The sequence below is a fragment of the Eubalaena glacialis genome, chromosome 19 (assembly GCF_028564815.1).
Source record: "Eubalaena glacialis isolate mEubGla1 chromosome 19, mEubGla1.1.hap2.+ XY, whole genome shotgun sequence".
NCBI classification, from domain to species: domain Eukaryota; kingdom Metazoa; phylum Chordata; class Mammalia; order Artiodactyla; family Balaenidae; genus Eubalaena; species Eubalaena glacialis.
Window position 1 is genome coordinate 10,428,288 of NC_083734.1, and position 20,725 is coordinate 10,449,012.

The window sequence follows — 20,725 nt, forward strand, 5'->3', positions numbered from 1 at the left end:
GCCCCCATCACGCTCTGACTGAGTTCCAGCCACTTCTGTTTACCGTCCAAAGTCCCAGGGGCAGGAGATGCCAGGTTAGAAGCACTTGGACACTCAGACACACGGGTTCAGGGCCCTCGCCTGGACCGGCCCCCTCCCCTTCCCTCCTTTCCTCTGTGAGCACCACCTGCTCCACTTCTCCAGGCTCAAGCCCCTCCTTCACCCTGGGGCCTGGGCTGCCTGGGAGACTGGAGAGTCAGCCCTCCAAACCTGTAGCAGGTAACCGAGGTCGGGAGGCAGGCGGGACTGGGGATGTCTGGGATTAAAGAGACCCTGGTTCAGAGAGAGTGGGGGGCTGATGGGAAGATGCGGGGTGAGTTGGAACGTATGGAGGGGAGGCTCCCGGCCATGTCAAGGCCCAAGCATCTCCTGAGGAAGGATGGGACGCAGCTGTATTTCAGCCCCACACTTCCCGCCAACCTCAGATCCAACCCAAACCGTTGCCTCGACCTACTATCAGCCTCCGCCTGAATTAGCATCTTAGCACAGCATCAACCCCAGCCACAGCCCAGGACCCAGCATGGCGAGGGACTTTCAGGACATCCAGCAGCTGGACTCTGAGGAGAACGACCACCAGCTTTGCAGAGGTGAGGGCCCAGGCACTCGCGGGCACAGTCCCAGGAGAGAAGATCCATTCTGGAAAGGCAAGTGTCTGGGATCTGGGGCTTCGCTCCACCTTGGTCTAGCTCCTGGTCGCCCTCTGTCCCTCCGAGGTCTCTGTCACATTCACTCTGTGACCAGGGACTGTCCCCTGACCTCCCCTCCTTCTCCACCCCCAGGACCCCAAGAAAGGGGTCTCCCCTCTTCCTTCCAACCTAAGTAGCGTGTGCCGTGTGTGTGTCTGTGTGTGTGTGGGGTGGGTAGGTGTGTGTTGGAGGGAAAGAGCACACAGATTCTGGAAGATTCCCACTTACCCCAAGCCCCCTGCCTGGATCCTTCCCTAGCAAATCTTGACCGAAGGCTCCAAGTGTCTGCGAGAAGGTTTTCGGGTGAGAAAGATCTGAGCAATTCTAGGCTGAAGGGCTGGAGCTGGGGTGGGGGAGGGGTGTCAGGTGTGCGTGCTGGTGATGGAGTGAAGCTCTGTGGAGACCAGGAGGGGTTGGGACTCGAAGCTCAGGGAGGAGGATTGGTTAGCCTGGGCTGGGAGGAGGGACCCCTCAGTCCTGAGGCTGGCAGACCAAGGGAGGGCAGGTGCTCTTGCAGGTGAGGGTGGGAGCTGGGCAGGGCAGGAACAGCAGGAAGGACAGGTATTCCCACCACACTTCTTTCCTGGGGTAGCGGGCTGGCAGACGTTTCCACCAGGCAGTAGGCTGCATGGGGAGAGGCCATATCTGTCTACTCCCCTCTGCACCCCCGGGGCCCACGTGCTGCCTGGTATGTAGTGAACACTCAAAAATGATTTTGGATATTGTTGAATCTTCTGAAGACAAGAGTTTTCAGTGTTTAAACAGGAGGCTTGGAGAGAGTCCAGAGGTTTTGGATTTCGTGGGAGAGGGGGCTCACCCAAAAAAGGCCTGGTGGACAGCATTGCAGGGTGAGACCGAGCAGGTGCAACCATCAGTACGTTTCTCTCCAGCAGCTTCTGCTGCCTTCATGTGGGCTGTGATAAATGGAATATTTATAAATGGGATATTTCCTGCCATATCAATAAACAAAGGATGTCACAGTCATCAACGATTGCAACCCTCCAACGTGAGCCGGTGAGCCCTGAGGAAACTCGGGGCTGAAAAGAATACCTGCCACCTAGCAGCCAGCAGACTGCAGCCACTCCCTGCGGTGAGCCCTGAGGAAACTCAGGATGTGAAAATACGTGATACTGGCCCCAGATGGCTGAGGTGCATATCAAAGGAATGATTTCAGTGAGCCCAGAATCTTGCATCTTCCTATACATAGAAGAGCGCTAAATTCCTTAACTTGAGATATCTGGTTTTCTTTAATTAACAATAATCTTTTGATGTTCCCAATTACCTGCCCTTTGTTGCAAAACCCCTATGTATCCTGGCTCCTCCCCTCACCTCCTCGGGGCAGTTTCTCAGAGTTATCTGTCTCCCGGGCTGCAGTCCTCATTTTGCCCCAAATAAAACTGAACTCAAACATTTTTTTAAGTCAACAGCTGACATCTGCCACCTGCTTACCAGGGACCACATTCCATTCTTCCCAGCCTTTTATATACCTATAGTTTTCAGAAGACTTAGAAATACATTGGCCATTATTTCCTCAAAAAAATTTTTCTGCATCCCCATCTCCCCTTTCCATCAAGACTCCAATTACACATGTATTAGTGATCCCACAGCTCACTGGTGGTCTTTCTATTTTGGAAGGAGGGGTGGGATTCTTTCTTCTCTTGGTGTTTCTTTTTATATAGTTATTATTGCTATGTCTCTGAGTTCACTGATCTTTCCTTATGCATGTCTAATCGTCCGTTAGTTCTATCCAGTGTATTTTTCATTCCAGACATTGTAGTTTTCATGTCTAGAAGTTCAACTTGGGACTTTTAAATATCTTCTTTGATAGCCAACTTAATTTTTGAATATTTTACAATAACTTTTAATGTTGTTGTCTGTTAATTCTAACATCTGTGTCAGTTCTGGATCAGTTTTGGTAGATTTATTAACCTCCTCATTATGAGTTGTGTTTTCCTGCTTCTTTGTATGCCTGGTAATCTTTGATTGGATGCCAGACATTGTGAATTTTACCTCGTTGTGTGCTGGATATATTTGTATTCTTCTAAATATTCATGAGCTTTGTTCTGGGATGCAGTTAAGTAACTTGGAGTCAATTTGATCCTTTTGGGTTCGCTTTCATAATTTGTTAGATGGGTTGGGAACTTCTTGGGTACTCTCCCCAGTGCCCTGTGGGTTATGAGATTTCCAGTCTGGCTGGTGGGAATAGGCACTCTTCTTGGCCCTATTCCTGCCAGGCAGTGTTCCCTAATGCTTTTGGATTGTTCTTCTCCTGGCCTTGGGTAGTTTTCCTTACACTCATGTGTTGATCAGTACTCAGCTGCTTGCTTGAGGGGAACCCTCCTCAGATCTCTGGGATTCTCTCTGCAGCTCTCTTCTCTGATCCTCTGTCCTGTGAATTCTGACCCCTTTGGTCTCCACAGACAGACTCCCAGCTCTGTCTCTTTGACTCGGGGAGGGGAGTCTGCTGGGCTCTGATTGGATTTCCCCTCCCTGCCCTGTGGCCTGAAAACTTTCTCCCAGCAGGAGGCTGGGGCAATCAGACAGCTCACCTTGTTTGTTTCCTGTCTCCACAGGGATCATTGCCCTTTGTTTCCTGAATCCCAGTGTCTCGAAAAATATTGTGTCTTACAGCTATCTGTCTTTTGTTGTGGTTGTTCCTGGGAGGAGGGTAAATCTAGCCCCTCTGAGTCCATGTTTAGACCCGTTTTTTTTACTTTCAAACTTGCCTATGCAGCACTTTCTATGTTTAATTTCATTCTCGGAATAATCCATTCAGGTAGCTACTGTTCTTATCCCAATTTTTAAAAATCGCAGTAAGAACACCTAATATGAGATGTACCCACTTGACACATTTTTAAGTGCCCAGAAGCCCATTGTGAGCTCGGGCACCATGCTGTACGGCAGATCTCTGGAACTTATTCAACTTGCATGACAAACTTTATACCCCTTGAACAGCAATTCCTCATTTCCCCAGCCCCTGGCAACCACCATTCTACCCTCAATTCCTATGAGTTTGACTCTTTTAGATTCCTCATTTAAGTGGACATGAGAAAACGGAGGCGCCCAGAGGTTCAATGACTTGTCTGTGACCTCAGAGCCAGTTGGTGGCACAACTGATCAGCCGTGGAGGGTCTGGTTTCAGGGTAGAGGTGCAGAGATAAATGCTGAGCTGACCCAGAGTCAGGGGTTTATAGGTCATAGGTCAGGGTGGGAAGCAGGACAAGGGCCCACTGAGTGGATGGTGCTGGAGAGAGCAGTCAGGGCTCAGCCATGGGGTCCCCTCTGGGTGGGGAAGACTGTGGTCTGGGAGAGCTTCTCTCCCAGGGGATTGAGGAAGACTTGTGGGGGGTGAGAGGAAAAGGGGAGGATATGCTGAGAGGGGGAAGTGGGCAGTGGGGTGTCAGAGACATGCCTGTCTGGGTCAAGAGGAAGGCTGGGTGTGGCTGACGTGGAAGAAGGTGACAGTCCTTGGTGTGAGGGGTCAAGAGTTCTGGGTGGATGAGGGGGTGCTTGGGTGTGGAGAGAGGGGGCTCAGGGTCCAAGGCAGAGAAGAGGAAGCGTTCTGTTCGCAGGAGGAAGACACAAAAGCAGGAGCCCAGGGCTGGGGGGACAGCCACCGCCAAGCCTGCAGAGTTGGCAGGAGGGGAGAGGCCAGCTCTGCGTGTGCGAAGATGTGGGTGCACGAGTGTGAGAGCGTGTGGGTGTGTGAGAATGTGTGTGAGTGTGTTACGTGTGCTGTAGTATGTGTGAGTGTGTGAGAGGACGGGCATCTTAGTGCGTGTGTGAGAATGGGCTAAGGAGAGTGCACTCATGAGTGTGAAATGAAAAAAGCGTGTGTGATTGTGTGTGTGTGTGGGGGTCAGGGCTCAGCTTGGTCGGGGGGGACGGAGAGGTTTCTGTGAGATGGTTGAGTGCTAAGGGGAGAAGGTTTATGGTGGAACAGAGGTTTCTGGGGGGCAAGGGCGGAGGGAAGAGGGCAAGGAGGCCCTGAGTGGTGGGAGATGGGAGGATGGGCTTGGGGGGGCGGCCCCTGGGGAGTGGTCCATGGTGGAATGACCCTGACTTAAGGATCCCAGTGGAATTGGGGATGGTTGTCCCAGTTTTGGATTTGTCTGAGGGGCCCAGACAAATTTTAAGACAGGGTCTAGCCTCTAGGACCCCCAGGTCCAAGATCAAGGCTCTGCACGCAGATGATGTGAATATCACATGCATGTGCGTCATATGCACCTGTGTGTGTGTGTGCATGTTTGCATGAGTTCCTGTGGGTGCGAGTGTGCAAATGTGTGTGTGTGCACGCTGCATGAACGCTGGGGTAAAGCCCATTGACTCCCCCAATAGCACCCCCTTCTACTTTCCTCCTGCCATCCCCCCCACAAGGCTGTACGTTCTCGGGCTCTGTTCCCCTGATGCTCCATGACGCTGGCTCTCCAGCTCCCCTGCCTCCGATGCCCCTCGTCCTGACACCCCTTCTCTTGCAGGGACGCCTCCTCCCCAGCCCTTTGTCCTGCAGCGTCTCTGCTCCAAGCTCCGCCTCAGTCTGCTTGTCCTGGGCTTCAACATCCTGCTGCTGGTGGCTGTCTGTGTGATGGGGTCCCAAAGTAAGGGTCACAGGGGTGGGGCAGCAGTGGGGGAGGAGATACGGGCAGTGCTGGGGGCAATGAGAGCCACGATAGGGGAAGAGATGGGGGCAGTGCTGGGGCAAATATGGGGGCAGCGCTGGGGTGGGGAAGGGGACAGTCAGATGGACGGTGATATGGAACACAGCGCAACCCACTTCGTCCTGTTCCGTCTGACAAGGAGCACAGCTGCAAGTGGAGCTGCAGACCCTAAAGGAAACTTTCAGCAACTTCTCCTCGAGCACCTTGATGGAGATCCTGGCTCTAAGCTCCCATGGTGAGTGGGCACGCCCCTAGGGGAGGGACTGGGATGGGCTGGATGGTCAAGGAGTTGGTTTATCAGCATGGGTTTGCTGGACTCCGTGCTGGGTTCCCAGTGCTGGATCTACAATAGGCGAGTGTTTGGGGGGTGCTGGGGGCAGGGTGTGCACAGATGGGGGCAGATAACCCAACCGGAGAAGCTGGGCAAGGCTTCCAAGGATGCTGATTCCTGAGCCGCGGGTCCCTGAAGGATGAGTAGGTGTTAGAGTGGAGGATGGAGGTTAGAGCCAGGTAGAGAGCAGAGTCTGTGATGACCGGGGCATGAGGAAGACCACTGCACATTCTGGGACTCTAAACGCGTCCAGAGTGGCAGGAGGTGTGGGCCAGAGAGGTGGGTAGGGGCCGGGCCATACAGGCAAGCCGTGCTAACTCGCGAGACTTTATTTTGAGAAAGTGGGGTTCCATCGGAAGGATTTAGCAGTGGACAGGCCTGCCCAGTTTACGCTTCAGAAAATCACTGCGCAGCGTCGGGAAGAGTGGGTGGAGTCGGGGAGACCAGTGGGCGGGGCGTGCAACGTCCTACGTCAAGGTAATGGTGGCCCAGACTGGTGCTCCAGTGGTGTGAGGATAGAGGGATGTAGGGGATGCGGAACGGAGGGTAAACAGTTGAGCTTTCCTCTTTTTCAGGAGGCAGCGCCGGTGACAAGGTGACATCTCTGGAAGCCAAGCTGGAAAAACAGCAGCAAGACCTGAAAGCAGGTCAGAGACTCTCCCTTGAGTGTGTGTGTGTGTGTGTTGTGTTTCCCCAGCCAAATGCTGGAGTCCTGGTAGGTGGGCACACCCACTGCCCACACCATTGTCATCACTCTGGTCCCTAGATCATGCCACTTTGCTGCTTCATCTGAAGCACTTCCCGGTGGATATGCGCACGCTGGCTTGTCAGCTGGCGTTCCTCCAGAGTAACGGTAGGGACGGGGCGGGGTGGGGGGGGTGTCTCCAGTCCCCCCTGCCTGTCCCGTCCAGCTGGATCTCATCTCCCTCTGCCCCCTGATGCCTTCAGGCACAGAATGCTGCCCCGTGAGCTGGGTGGACTATGAAGGCAGCTGCTACTGGTTCTCTCGCTCCGGGAAGCCCTGGCCCGAGGCTGAGAAGTACTGCCAGCTGGAGGACGCCCACCTGGTGGTCATCAACTCCAGAGAGGAACAGGTGAAACCGTACCTTTCCCAAAGGCAGGAGGAAACCTTGGGAATGCAAACTCTGGGAGGCTGGGTCAGGCTTGTTTTGTTATTTTTTCTAACCTGAGGAAGAATCCAGAAGCAGAAGTCTGGCCCAGCTCTGGGAGATCCATGATGGAATCTAAGCCATTGATTCTAAGAGGTGGGAGATTACAGCCCGGAGCTGGGGCAAAGGACAGGAGCCAGGTGACCAGGTGATGAGGAGGAGGTCAGGAGACAGAATATGTGGCAGGATGAACTAAAGGGCCGGGACTTGGGTGGAGAACACAGTGGAGCCGCTGAGAGTCCCTGCTTGCTGTGTGCTGGCCTTGGCATGTGATGGTCCCTTGGGTGAAAGGAACAGAGTGGGCGGGATTCCCAGAGACTCACCTGCTGTGGGTTACTGGGTTCCTCCAAAGCACCCCAGGTTTCCCTTTCTGATGCTATCACCAGACCACAACCCCAAATGGCAAGTTCACAGGGAAGAACCAACCCATTAGAACAGGTGGAGCATTTTTGGGAAAAGTAAATGGTTATATTTACTGAGTCCTTACTATGTGCCAGGCACTTTTATATATCCACTTTAACCCTCACAACCCTATGGGGTAGGCATTCTTGTTATCCCCACTTTGCGGAGCATGGAGATGAGGGAACTAAAGAGCAGAGAGGTTAAGTAACTTGCCACACATTCTGCATGGTAGAATGATTCCAGACATACCTTGCTTTACCAATCAGGTTGAAATTGCCAATATTCTATCAGTATTGGCCTATAAAACATCAATTTCATGTGGGTCAACCTAAGATTTCAGCAGTCTGTGATTTGGTCCACAAAATTTCATGCCGGCTACAACTTCATGGTGGATGGGATTGTACGTTCATCATTTAAAAAAAAAAATTTTATTTATTTATTTATTTGGTTGGTTGCACCGGCTCTTAGTTGTGGCTCTCGGGCTCCTTAGTTGCGGCAGGCGGGCTCCTAGTTGCGGCATGCATGTGGGATCCCTGACCAGGGATCGAACCCGGGCTCCCGGCATTGGGAGCGCAGAGTCCTATCCACTGTGCCACCAAGGAAGTCCCCACCTTCATCATTTTGAAGTGAATGTCAGTGTCCTGTTTAATGCTTTTTGCCTTGAATTTGTCTTCATGTGATATGAATAGACTGGTCCTTGATTTCTTTTCGTGTGCATTTACTTCATGTGTCTTTGCCCATCCTTTTATTTCCATCCTTTCTGAGTCTCTTATAGATGAGTGATTCTCAGCCTTTGCAGTGTATTGTAAGCTCTTGAGGAATTTAAAACATATTGACACCTGGTCTCACACTCAAAGATTCTGATTTAATTAATCTTGGATTCATCCTGGGCACTGAGATTTTTTAAGGTCTCCCCCCTACCCCACCCGTGTGATGCTACTCTACTGTTCAGCTAAGCTTAAGGTATTTCTCCTACAGGTTGTGTATAGTTGTTTTTGGTTTTTAAAAACTGAATATGTAAGAGACTTTTTGCCTTTAAGAGGTGAGTGTATCTCATTTACATTTATTTTTCTTTTTAAAAAAAATTTATTTATTTTATTTATTTTTAGCTGCGTTGGGTCTTCGTTGCTGCGTGCAGGCTTTCTTTAGTTGCGGCGAGCGGGGGCTACTCTTCGTTGCGGTGAGCGGGCTTCTCATTGCGGTGGCTTCTCCTGCTGCGGAGCACGGGCTCTAGGTGCCCGGGCTGCAGTAGTTGTGGCACGTGGGCTCAGTAGTTGTGGCTCGCGGGCTCTGAGCTCAGGGCTCAGTACTTGTGGCACACGGGCTTAGTTGCTCTGTGGCATGTGGGATCTTCTTGGACCAGGGCTCGAACCCATGTCCCCTGCATTGGCAGGCGGGTTCTTAACCACTGTGCCACCAGGGGAGCCCGTTTTTTCTTTTTTAAATTGAAGTATGATTCACAATATTGGGTTAGTTTGAGGTGTATAGCAAAGTGATTCAGTTATATATTTTTTTCAGATTATTTTCCATTTTAGGTTATTACAAGATATTGAACATAGTTCCCTATGCTATACAGTAAATCCTCATTGCTTATCTATTTTATGGATAGTAGTGTGTATCTGTTAACCCCATACTCTTAATTTATCCCTCCCTGCCCCCCTTTCCCCTTTGGTAACTATAAGTTTGTTTTCTATGTCTTCTATGTTTGTGAGTCTGTTTCTGTTTTGTATATAGATTCCTTTGTATTATTTTTTGTTTTCACATATAAGTGATATTATATAATATTTGTTTTTGTCTGACTTAGTATGATAATCTCTAGGTCCATCCATGTTGCTGCAAATGGCATATTTCATTCTTTATATGGCTGAGTAATATTTTTATATATATATATATATACCACAGCTTCTTAAGCCAGTCATCTGTCAGTGGGCACTTAGGTCGCTTCCATGTCTTGGCTATTGTAAATAGTGCTGCTATGAACATTGGGGTGCAGGTATCTTTTCGAGTTAGAGCTTTTGTCTTTTCCAGATATGTACCCACGGGTGGGATTGCTCGATCATATGGTAACTCTATTTTTAGTTTCTTAAGGAACCTCCATAGTGTTTTCCATAGTGGCTGCACCAACTTACATTCCCACCAACAGGGTATGAGGGTTCCCTTTTCTCCACACCTTCTCCAGCACTTATTATTTGTAGACTTTTTGATGATGGCCATTCTGACCAGTGTGAAGTAATACCACATTGCGGTTTTGTTTTGCATTCCTCTAATAATTAGCCATACTGAGCATCTTTTCATGTGCCTGTTGGCCATCTGTATGTCTTCTTTGGAGAAATGTCTATTTAGGTCTTCTGCCCATTTTTTTTATTGAGTTGTTTGCTTTTTCGATATTGAGCAGTATGAGCTGTTTTTATATTGGGGATATTAACCCCTTGTCAGTTACATCATTTGCTAACATTTTCTCCCTTTCCATAGGCTGTCTTTTTGTTTTGTTAAGGGTTTCCTTTGCTGTGCAAAAGCTTTTGTTTGATTAGATCCCATTTATTTTTGCTTTTATTTCTTTTGCCTTGAGAGACTGATCTAAGAAAATATTGCTATAATTTATGTCCAAGAATATTTTGTCTATGTTCTCTTCTAGGAGTTTTATGGTGACATGTCATACATAGGTTTTTTTTTTTTTAATAAGTTTATTTATTTATTTATTTATCTTTGACTGCGTTGGGTCTTTGTTGCTGTGTGCGGGCTTTCTCTAGCTACTGCAAGCGAGGGCTACTCTTCATTGCAGTGTGCGGGCTTCTCATTGCAGTGGCTTCTGTTGTTGCAGAGCATGGGCTCTAGGTGCGCCGGCTTCAGTAGTTGTGGCTCACGGGCTCCAGAGCACAGGCTCAGTAGATGTGGCGCACGGGCTTAGTTGCTCTGCGGCATGTGGGGTCTTCCCAGACCAGGGATCAAATCCCTGTCCCCTGCATTGGCAGGTGGATTCTTAACCACTGTGCCACCAAGGAAGTCCCAATATATATAGGTTTTTAAACCATTTTGAGTTTATTTTTGTATACGGTGTGGGGGAGTGTTCTAATTTCATTGATTTACATGTAGCTGTCCAGTTTTCCCAGCACCACTTGTTGAAGAGACTGTCTTTTCTCCATTGTATATTCTTGCCTCCTTTGTTGTAGATTAATTGGCCGTAGGTATGTGGGTTTATCTTTGGGCTCTCTCACTTACATTTATTTTAAGATAGATATCTTTAATCTAGTTTTTTTTTTCCGTTTTATATGCTGCTTTTGTTTTCTGCCATTTGCTATCAGAGATGTATTCTTTTTGTTTTTTCCTCTGTGTTATTTTGGACTAGATGTAGCCTGTTTTTCATTATACTAGTAATTACTGTCATAACTTTAAATGATGGGCTGAAACTTATTGGCTTCAAAAAATAAAAGAGTTTATATAACTTTCCATATGAAAGATGAGGAAACCAGCACACCTTCACATGCCTCACTCTTTTCTCTTTTTTAAAATTGAGATATCATTGACATTTAACACTGTGTAAGTTTGAGGTGTACAGCATGCTGGTTTGATACATTTATATATTGCAATATGATTAATACAGTAGTGTTAGCTCTTACCTTTATTATGTCACATAATTATCATTTCTTTTTTTGTTGAGAACAATCAAGATCTAGTCTCTTAGCAACTTTGAAGTTTATAATGCCTTGTTCGTTTCTCTCCCACATTCCTTAAATGTTTGCACGAATAGTTGGAGTCTTTTCTATCTTTGAATTTCATTAACCTCGTCCAGATATATCTCAGTATTGCTCATTCTCTCTGTATTTTTACTCTGAGGCCAGGAGAGTCCTTTTAACACGTAAAGTTAGGTTTTCTAACATTTTGGAAGATTTTCTTAAGCCCTGTGTTTGAAAATTTTTTCTTGACCATTTATTCTCTTTTCCTCTGGAGCACATCATCCAAAATGATCTCCATTGTCTGCCCCCATAGCCATCATCTTGTTGCTATTTACTTCCATCTTTCTCTCTTTTCCTCTGTATTCTGGGTTCTTTTCTCAAGCCTATCTTTTGTATCTCAGGCTTGGTTTTTTGCTGAATTGCTGGGTTTTTTTGTTTTTAATGTACTTCAGAATTTTCTCTTCAATTTCTTCCCTTTACTTTTCATTGTTATCTTTCTTCTTTGATATATTGTTTCATATTTTTATGTCGTTCATCTCCTCTTTAATGTTTTTGAGGATATAAGTTGTTCTCCAATATCCTCTTATGTTTTGAAACATGCCTTCTTTACAAAGTATATTTTTCACCTCTCTTGATATCACAGTGCTTTTTTCTTCCTCCTCTTCCTTTCCATCCTCTTTATTTTTGCACAAGTTCCATGATAATACTCCCCTGTGCTACTTCTTTGAACGGGCTGAATTCTTTCTTGCCTGTTATTTACTCGTGAACAGGGCAGATGTGTTCTTCTGGACTATCTTCTTCAATCATCTGGCACTATTTCATTCCTCCCCTCAGTCTTCAACACAGAGGGCTGGATACTGATGATTTGTATTCTTTGTTCAGTTATTCAGCTTCTTGTGGTGATGGGAAGAGGGGACTTGGGCAGGGGGCAGCAGCGAATAGAATATCTTGTCTCCAGTCACTTTCCCTCCAGCTCTGTTGACTCCCTTGATTTTGGGGAGCAGCCCTACCAGCCTCTGAGGGCTGTCCCTTCATGTGCAGGATGTTGACCTATTTGCAGGATTCTAGAATTCAAAGGTGCTACTGTATCTGCCTTTAGATGAGGTGACTAACTGCAATCTTAGTTGGGTCTCTAGGACATGAGAGTGGAATTAGGAAATTTTCCTCCAAATGCAGTTGGAGACCTTTCATATGCTGTCCAAGGGAACTGCTACACGTGCATGTTGGTCACCCATCCTTCTGTTCCCTTCATAAAACAAGGTGATCACACCCTCCCTCTGCTGCCCTCCCAAACCAGGGGACTTAAGTTCCCTGAAAGAGCCATATCTATAAGAGAAAGCTGCTTGGATGTCTGTTGTCCTAGGAGGTATGCATGAACCCTGGCAAGCTATCTCAAAGACCACTTTTGTCCCAGCCCTTGCCAGCTGGATGACTGGGCTGCCCCTCGCACATAGGGCATCTTCCTATTTTCAGCCAGACTGCCAGACTCCATGTAGCCAAGTCATAACAGGGCTCTGGGCAGTGGATCCAAGCTTGGAAGCTCTGGGGCCTGGAAAACAACAGAAATGACAGCTATACATAGAAGCAGGAGCAGATAAGTGTATGTGAGAGGCGAGTGAAACCGAGATCCTTAATGGGTCACTGGGGCCCATGGGGGCAGCAGGGACCGGGGTCAGGATCCAAGAGTTTGAGACTGTGGGCAGAAGACAAGGAGAAGCCTAGAATCTGAGTCTAGCAGCTGTGCGTTAGGAATAAAACGGGAGGCCAGGTCAGGGAGCAGGGGTCACGAACTCCGGCACTGGATTGATGCTCTGGGCTCCACGACTACCGTGAGTTCCTTGACCTCACGTGTAAAGTGTGAATCATTAGGGCGCCCAATTTAGAGGGCTTTATGAGATTTAAATAAAATAATCCTTGTAAAGCACTTAGTGCGAGGTTTAGCCCAGTAAATATTCACTAAATGCTAGCTATGGTTGCAGAAGAAAAAGCAAGGAACTAGTGCTGGGAGCGGATGCTTCAAGGTGGCAGCAGATCAGGCTGGGGAGGGCTGAGGGAACCGTCGCTGATGCCTGCCTGGAAGTACAAGGGACTAGAAACTTCCCTCTGCCTGTTTTCCAGAAATTCATTGCACAACACACGAACCCCTTTCAAACCTGGATAGGCCTCACTGACAGTGATGGCTCCTGGAGATGGGTGGATGGTACAGACTATAGGCACAACTATAAGTAAGTGGCTTCTTCTCCTCCTCTCTCCCTGTTAGTTTGGCCTGGGGACGGCCATCTGGTCTCTTCCCCCAGTACACTCCCACTTGTCCCTCAGGGACCAAATTCTCCAGCCATCCCCCCCCCAGACCCCCAGACCCCAAGGCTGCAGCTGCTGCTCCCCGAGCCCCCCAAGGCCACGCGTTTCTGAGGTGGGGATGAGGGTTGCTGGGATGAGGGGACATCCAGAGCTGAGCTCTGTCCCGCCTTCCTAGGAACTGGGCTGCCACTCAGCCAAATGACTGGCAGGGGCACGAGCTGGGGGGCAGCGAGGACTGTGCTGAGATCCGGGGGGACGGCCGCTGGAACGACGATTTCTGCCAGCAAGTGAAACGCTGGGTGTGTGAGATAAAGCGGAACATCACCATCTAGGTGTCCTGACCTCCAGCAGACCTCTGACCTCCAGCAGACCTCTGACCTGCACCCCGCCTGCCTCCAAGTCCTCCACTGGGCATTTTGAAGAAAGGAAGAAGAGAGTCCTCAGAGGCGTGGGGAGGGGTTGAGGAGAGATAGAAGGGGGTGGTTGAAGAAGCTCAGACCCTGGGGTGACTGAGATCCCGCCTCCTTCTGAAAGTCACTGTAATTACTATTATAATTTTCGGCCTCCTCGATGGAGTAGGAAAAGGACAGATACTTGAAACTCTGCGTGGATTGGTTATTTGGAACTGGGAAGTGTAGGATACAAAGAAGAGGGAGGGAGAGGGTCTGGAAGAGAGAAAGCTTAAGTGCTAGACGGCTGTCCTTGACACCTAATCTTGAAGACACGGGTCAGGGAAGGGAGGGAAGAGGATTGAAACAGAGGAAGGCCCCGTGGAAGGCACTGGTGGGGGCGGGGAACTGGAAGGGCTGGGGCTGGAGGGTCTGCCCACACCCTGAGGGGTTCCCTGCAGTTGGGATCCCCTCCAGAAGAGGTTCCAGGAAACACCCCTGCTCCACTGTCAGCCTGGGAACTGTGAACTGGGCTGGCGAAGGTCAGTGACAAAGGTGTGCTAAGAGAAGGAGGATTGGTATGACCCCAGACAGACCTAGACGTGTCTCCAGCACATGGTGTCTCCAACAGTCTCCACAGTGGGTAAACTGCACCTTCCAAGATCATTCTGAAACTGACCTTAAAAGAGTCTGTAATCAATTAGATTTTTTGGTTTTATTTTTATTACAAAAGTAATATATACTAGTAGTTAAAAATGTTTCAAACACACACACACACACACAGGGAGTCTCCTCCCCTCACCCTTCCCACTTCTCCGCAGAGTTAACAATTTCATGGATATTGTATTAGTCAAGGGTCTCCAAAGAAACAGAACCAATAGGATGTATATGTACCAATAGGAGATATATTGGTTCATGTGATTATGGAGGCTGACAACTCCCGAGTTCTGCAGGTGAGCTGAAGAGCCCCAACGTTCCCGTCTGAGTCTGAAGGCTCAAGACCCAGGAAGAGCCAATGTTTCCATGTGCCAGTTTGGAGAGGGTCAGGCAGGAAGAACTCTCTCTTACTCATGAGAGGGCCAGCCTTCTTGTTCTATTCTTGGCTTCAACTGATGGGGTGAGGCCCACCCGCATTAGGGAGGGCAATCTGCTTTCCCAATTCAAATGTTCATCTCATCCAAAACACTCTCACAGACACACTCAGAATAATGTTGGACCAACTATCTGGGCACCCTGCACCCCAGTCAAGTTGACACATAAAAATGAACCATTACAGGGTTCCTGTCAGGATGTTTCCTGTGTATGTGCATATATGTGATACTACATGTCATTAAGTAGCTTGTGTTTTCACTCTCCAGTGTCTGATTGATCCAATCTATGCTATTTCCTGAGAGGTTTTACTTCACTGAATTTAGCAGGGGTAGAGAATTCCAAAGTATGGATGTGCCATATATTATTTAATCATTTTCTGTGGTGGGTGAGTAATTGCTGTTTTTGTTTGTTTTCACATATACTGTTTCAAGCAATTTTTGCTTCTAAGCTTGTGCTGGGTCAAGACTTCCCAGTTTTTAGCTGCAAAGTTTTCTAGGACTTTTCCTTCAAAATGTATGTAATTGGCATTAAATTAAAAAATTATGACAGAAATAATACATACAATTTAAAGTCTTGTAGGGCTAGAAGCAGTTACAGGAACTGTTTCCTTCAGCCACTCCTGCTGCTTAGAGAAACCACTTTTAGTGTTTTAGCTGTTTCCCTTAGTGTTGACATTTGTACTTCTAAATAATATGCACAAACTGATATCTCTTTATTTATCAGTTGTAGACATTATTTAGTCACTTTTTATCACGTAGATGGGCACAATTTTCCAATTTAGTCTATAACAATTTTTGCTTAAATCCTAATTCAGAATCTGTGTCAGTTATGGCTGTGTCAATGTTGTTAACTGCTGAACCAAGTAGTATAATCTGATTACATTTCCTTTCTTGCACTTTTGTTTCTTCTGAAGTTAATAGTTGAAAAATTTGCTTCATATTCTTTGAACCAATTGCAAAGTCTTCCTTAACTGTAAAAAGGCTGACAACATAATTTTCTGCACGTGCAAACTGGTCACATAGCCAGCACTTCAGTTGTAGTTTTTTCCTAGAGCCACCAGGGTGAATCCAAGTTTTATGGGGCCTGAAATGTACACAATTTTGGAGAGGCCTCCTTAGGAAAAAATACAAAATTATGAATACAAAATTAAGCATAAAAATTACTATTACGTTAGAAAAAAAAACAAGCTGAAAGCTACCATAAACATCACAAAATACAGAAAACTGATATAATATTTTTAATAATCTTCCAACACACCTGTGAAATCCATTTTCCCCACACTTTTTGGCTGCATACTTATTGTTTACTTCTGCATGTGACAAAGGTGTTGTAAGGTGACTTTCCACAGAGAGAAGAGAAGGATAATTGAGGGTTTCCTCTAGCATGTTTTTCTTTACTACTGATGTCAGTGCTTCAGGGAAGCTCATGGCCCACCTTCATGTCACCTCCAAGTGAGTCTACACAGTGGATGCCAACAGTGCCCGTGAAAGCCATGCCTGGGCAGGTGAGCCAACCCTAAGGATGAATGATGTGACTGCAAAGCACATAGCAGGGTCCCTCTCCACTCCAGCCAAACCCGTATTTCCAACCCAACTTCTTAGTTGGATTAAAAAAAGGCCACCTGACACAGAGGGAAATGTGAAGGAGAAGTCGGAGTTAAAAGCGACGTGGTCATCTTAACTGGTTATAGTCAGTTATTTGTTTTTATAATTGACAAAAACTTCTGATCATGGCCTCGGGTACCATGTAAGGGGCCCACAGTCGAGCCTCGAGCTCAAGCTCCCTTAGGCTTCCTGTTGATCCACTTTTGTACCTTCCCCTCCCCCGTTCTCCTCCCCCCCCACCACACCTGCGCCTGCCAGCAGTTTTCTTGGGACTGCCCTATAGTCCTGGGAAACCCCTGGACCGCCTCTTTCTCCTGGGCTGGATCCTCTCTTCCCTGGATCCGTGTGTTCTTTCTTGGTTTATCCCCTTGTTTTATTGGAGCATCCCCTCCAGTAGCTTCCTGGAAAAGGAAGGGACTTTTTTGGATAGCTTGATTGGTCGTTCGTGGAAATATGGAATTCTAGGTTGAAAATGATCTCCCTTCACCATTTCATATGCCTCACCCCATGTTTTCCATTTGCGATGTGCTGTGGAGAGAGCTGACCCTATTCTAGGCCTGATCCCTTGGATGGGAACTTTCCCTCTCTTTAGGATGTTCCCTTTAACCCTGAGGTCTGAAAATCACCACTGACGCGCCTTTGGTGTGGGTGTCGCAGTCACTATACCCAGCTCTCACAGGCTTCTTTCATCTGGGAGAGCGGAAGGAGACGGTGTAACATGTGGTTGGGGGCCCAGTGGTTGGGAGCCCAGTGGTTGGGAGCCCAGTGGTTGGGAGCCCAGTGGTTGGTCTTTGGGGCCGTCAAGAGGATTCTGGTGCTACTTGCTTGAATTCTGCTTCTGGTGTGCTGCGCTGCGTTCCTCCCTGCCCAGTGTCCCTCGGGTTTGTATGGAAAACCTCTGGAGAGGTTTGTCCACATCCTCACCTGCATTTGGTTGCTGTCACTATTTTTTTTTTCTTTTTTTAGCGCCATTCTAATAGGTATGTGGTGATATATTACTGTGGTTTTAATTTGCATTTCCCTGATGGCTAATGTTGTGCATCTTTTTATGTGCTTATTTTCCATCCATATATCCTCTTTGACACAATGTCTCTTTATGTCTTTTGCCCATTTTCTAATTGGATTTTCTTTTTCATTTTTTACTGTTGAGTTTTGAGAATTCTTTATATATTCTAGATACTAGCCTTTGGTTGGAGATGTGGTTTGCAAACATTTTCTCCAAATCTGTAGCTTGTCTATCCTTTAACAAAAACTCATTTCTAAAAAGACTGTGATAAATAAAATGTTGGCAAGCCCAATTAAGGAACTGAGAAAAGTGACATGACTACTTGAGATAGGAGGTTAAATGACACTTTTCCTGTTTTTATAGAAATTTGGCTGAATTCCCAAAACTGAGAATGATTGTTGACAAGTGCTTATACATTTAAAGCAGAGAAGAACTGGGGGTTGGGGGAAATGGGGAGATATAGGTCAAAGGGCACAGATTTCCAGTTATAAGATTAACAAGTTTGGAGATCTAAGGTACAGCATGGTGATTATAGCTAATAATACTGTATCATATACTTTTTTTAAAATTAATTAATTAATTTATTTATTTTTGGTTGTGTTGGGTCTTCGTTTCTGTGCGAGGGCTTTCTCCAGTTGCGGCGAGCGGGGGCCACTCTTCATCGCGGTGCGCGGGCCTCTCACTGTCGTGGCCTCTCCCGTTGCGGAGCACAGGCTCCAGACGCACAGGCTCAGTAGTTGTGGCTCACGGGCTTAGTTGCTCCGCGGCATGTGGGATCTTCCCAGACCAGGGCACGAACCCGTGTCCCCTGCATTGGCAGGCAGATTCTTAACCACTGTGCCACTAGGGAAGCCCCTGTATCATATACTTGAATGTTGCTAAGAGAGCAGATCTGAGATGTTCTCACCACAAGAAAGAAATGGTAAATATGAGGTGGGTTGGAAGTGGTAACTAATACTATGGTGCTAATCATTTTGCAATTTATAAATGTATCAAATCAACACATTGTATACCTTAAACTTACACAGTGTTATGTGTCAATTATATCTCAATAAAGCTGGAAAAGAGGGACTTCCCTGGTGGCGAAGTAGTTAAGAATCCACCTGCCACTGTGGGGACACAGCTTCGAGCCCTGGTCCGGGTAAATCCCACATGCCGTGGAGCAACTAAGCCCATGTGCCACAACTACTGAGCCTATGCTCTAGAGCCTGTGAGCCACAACTACTGAGCCCACGTGTCACAACTACTGAAGCCCATGCGCCTAGAGCCTGTGCTCCGCAACAAGAGAAGCCACCGCAATGAGAAGCCCGTGCACCGCAACGAAGTAGCCCCCACTCGCTGCAACTAGAGAAAGCCCGCGTGCAGCTACAAAGACCCAACGCAGCCAAAAATAAAAATAAATAAATAAATAAATTTATTAAAAAAAAGAAAACAAAACTGGAAAAGAAACCCAGAGAGGAGCTGAACATAACTAGTCACAACTTACTAAGAGATGATAAAAAAGAAACCATTCTTCTTCCCAGCCTCTGTAAGTGAAGAGTAGGGAGTTAAGATTATTTCAAGGGAATTCTTAGATGTAGTGAGAGATTCAACTCTTTTTTTCTCTCCATATCGGGGAGAGGAATGCTTCTCCATGCCCTATTGGCCAGATGATTGAGTCCAAAGGGAACCAATGTAGAGACTGGAGTTGTCTTCAAGGGGGTAAGACAGGCATGTCACTACCAGGCCAGATAGTAGTTAAGCTGCACACTCTATTGGACTGCTATTTGAGAGGGGCAAGAAAAGTTTGCGGGGAGGCTGTGGATGTGTGCTGAGGAGTTTTGGAGTAACCGTGGAGAAATAGACTCGTCCTTGACAGGAGAAGTCTGAAGACATAAACCTGGGCTGGAGCTGCCGCATTCATCAGTTGATTGGGCTACACTTGGTTGTCTGTCAGGGAACCTGTGAGCCGACTGGACCCCATGGATGTCAAGCTTGAACCACCTAGAGAGGACCCTGCCCAAGAGGACTGCATGGCAGTGGGGCTGAAAGAGGATGTGGGTATACAGCTGCAATCTGGGGCAGGAACCAATGGTGACCATCACAGAGGGTAGCGAGAGAGCTCACCATCCTCATGAAGAGCTGGTATGGTGCAGAGGGTCCCATAGGGGTCTCTGAAGCACCACACAAGTAAGGCCAGTGTTGGAGGCCTGCCATGAAGAGCAACTTGACCGCCACAATAGCACCAGATCACAGAGCTCTTTTCCTTGAATTCTCCTCTCCCTTGCCCCAACCCTCAATGATCAATGAAGAGAAGAGGAAAGAAAGAGAAAGGAGGAACCAAACAGTCCATGACTCCTGTCCTAGATTCTCCAGAAGCAGATCTGAAATGAGGATCCCTGTGAAAGTAATTCATTAGAAAGAGAAAGGAGGAACCAAACAGTCCATGACTCCTGTCCTAGGTTCTCCAGAAGCAGATCTGAAATGAGGATCCCTGTGAAAGTAATTCATTAGAAAGTGTTTTTAGGAAAATTAAGGATATGGGGGAACAGGATGAGGAAGAGAAGGACTTCTAGCAGGAGTATAATAGAAGTTGACCGTAAGATGAAGGTTCTTGTAAAAGTGATTCATTAGGAAGTGGCTTTAGGCAATATTAAGCAAAGTCCTGTGGTAGTGGTGGTGTAACAGGCTCAATCCCACAGGGGAAGAATCGGGACAACGCTGGTCACATCTCAGAGTTGTCTCAATCAGAAACAAGGGATCTGGAGTATTTGAACCCTTGCATCCATAGTCATTGGTTAGGGTGGCCTGTGGTTGGCGAGAATGTAAATTCCAAGATATTTCCTGCTTTCTTTGTGCCCAGATGGAGCATGTTCTAGCAGCTTGAGGGCAGTCCGCTGACAAAGAGACACAGGTGCTGCTTGTTAAGAATAAAGTCACATTGGAAACCAGTGTGCTTGAAAAGAGTGAAGGAATCTGAGCAAAATCCGGATAGTGTCTGCTTCAGCCAGGCCACTGCAGATCCTGAGTTGGTGCTGTATAAAGCTTTAACTGGATGCAAGTTTAAAGCTTAGTTTTATTTTAGACTGCACTTTAGAGACCTGAAATTAAGACTTATCTTATAGCTGAATATATAGGAAAGAAAAAATCCGAGAAAGTCTATTTAGTAACAGTGGAATGACATATTAGTATATGATGCCCTTAATCAGGTTGAGGAAGTTCCCTTTTATTTCTAGTTCTCTATTTTATTTATTTATTTGATTGACTGATTGATTGATGGCTGCTTGGAGTTTATTTTCCACTTGGTGCAAGGCACAGGGTTATGGGGTGTCAGGAAGGCTCACGTGTGGCTTGGATAGTAAAGAGTGGGATTCTCTCAACTTCCTTTTTAGTGT

The 20,725-nt window shown here is 47.1% G+C and overlaps 1 protein-coding gene across 1 annotated transcript; it reads left to right on the forward strand.

The window, feature by feature from the left end:
• The first annotated feature begins 559 nt into the window (after positions 1–559).
• LOC133079921 (asialoglycoprotein receptor 2-like) lies at positions 560–13,592 on the forward strand. Its single transcript, XM_061175651.1, has 8 exons — positions 560–683; positions 5,204–5,323; positions 5,523–5,618; positions 6,290–6,361; positions 6,481–6,567; positions 6,663–6,808; positions 13,078–13,184; positions 13,436–13,592. Exons 1-8 carry the CDS (start codon positions 560–562, stop codon positions 13,590–13,592), a joined length of 909 nt encoding a protein of 302 aa, XP_061031634.1.
• Positions 13,593–20,725: the final 7,133 nt, after the last annotated feature.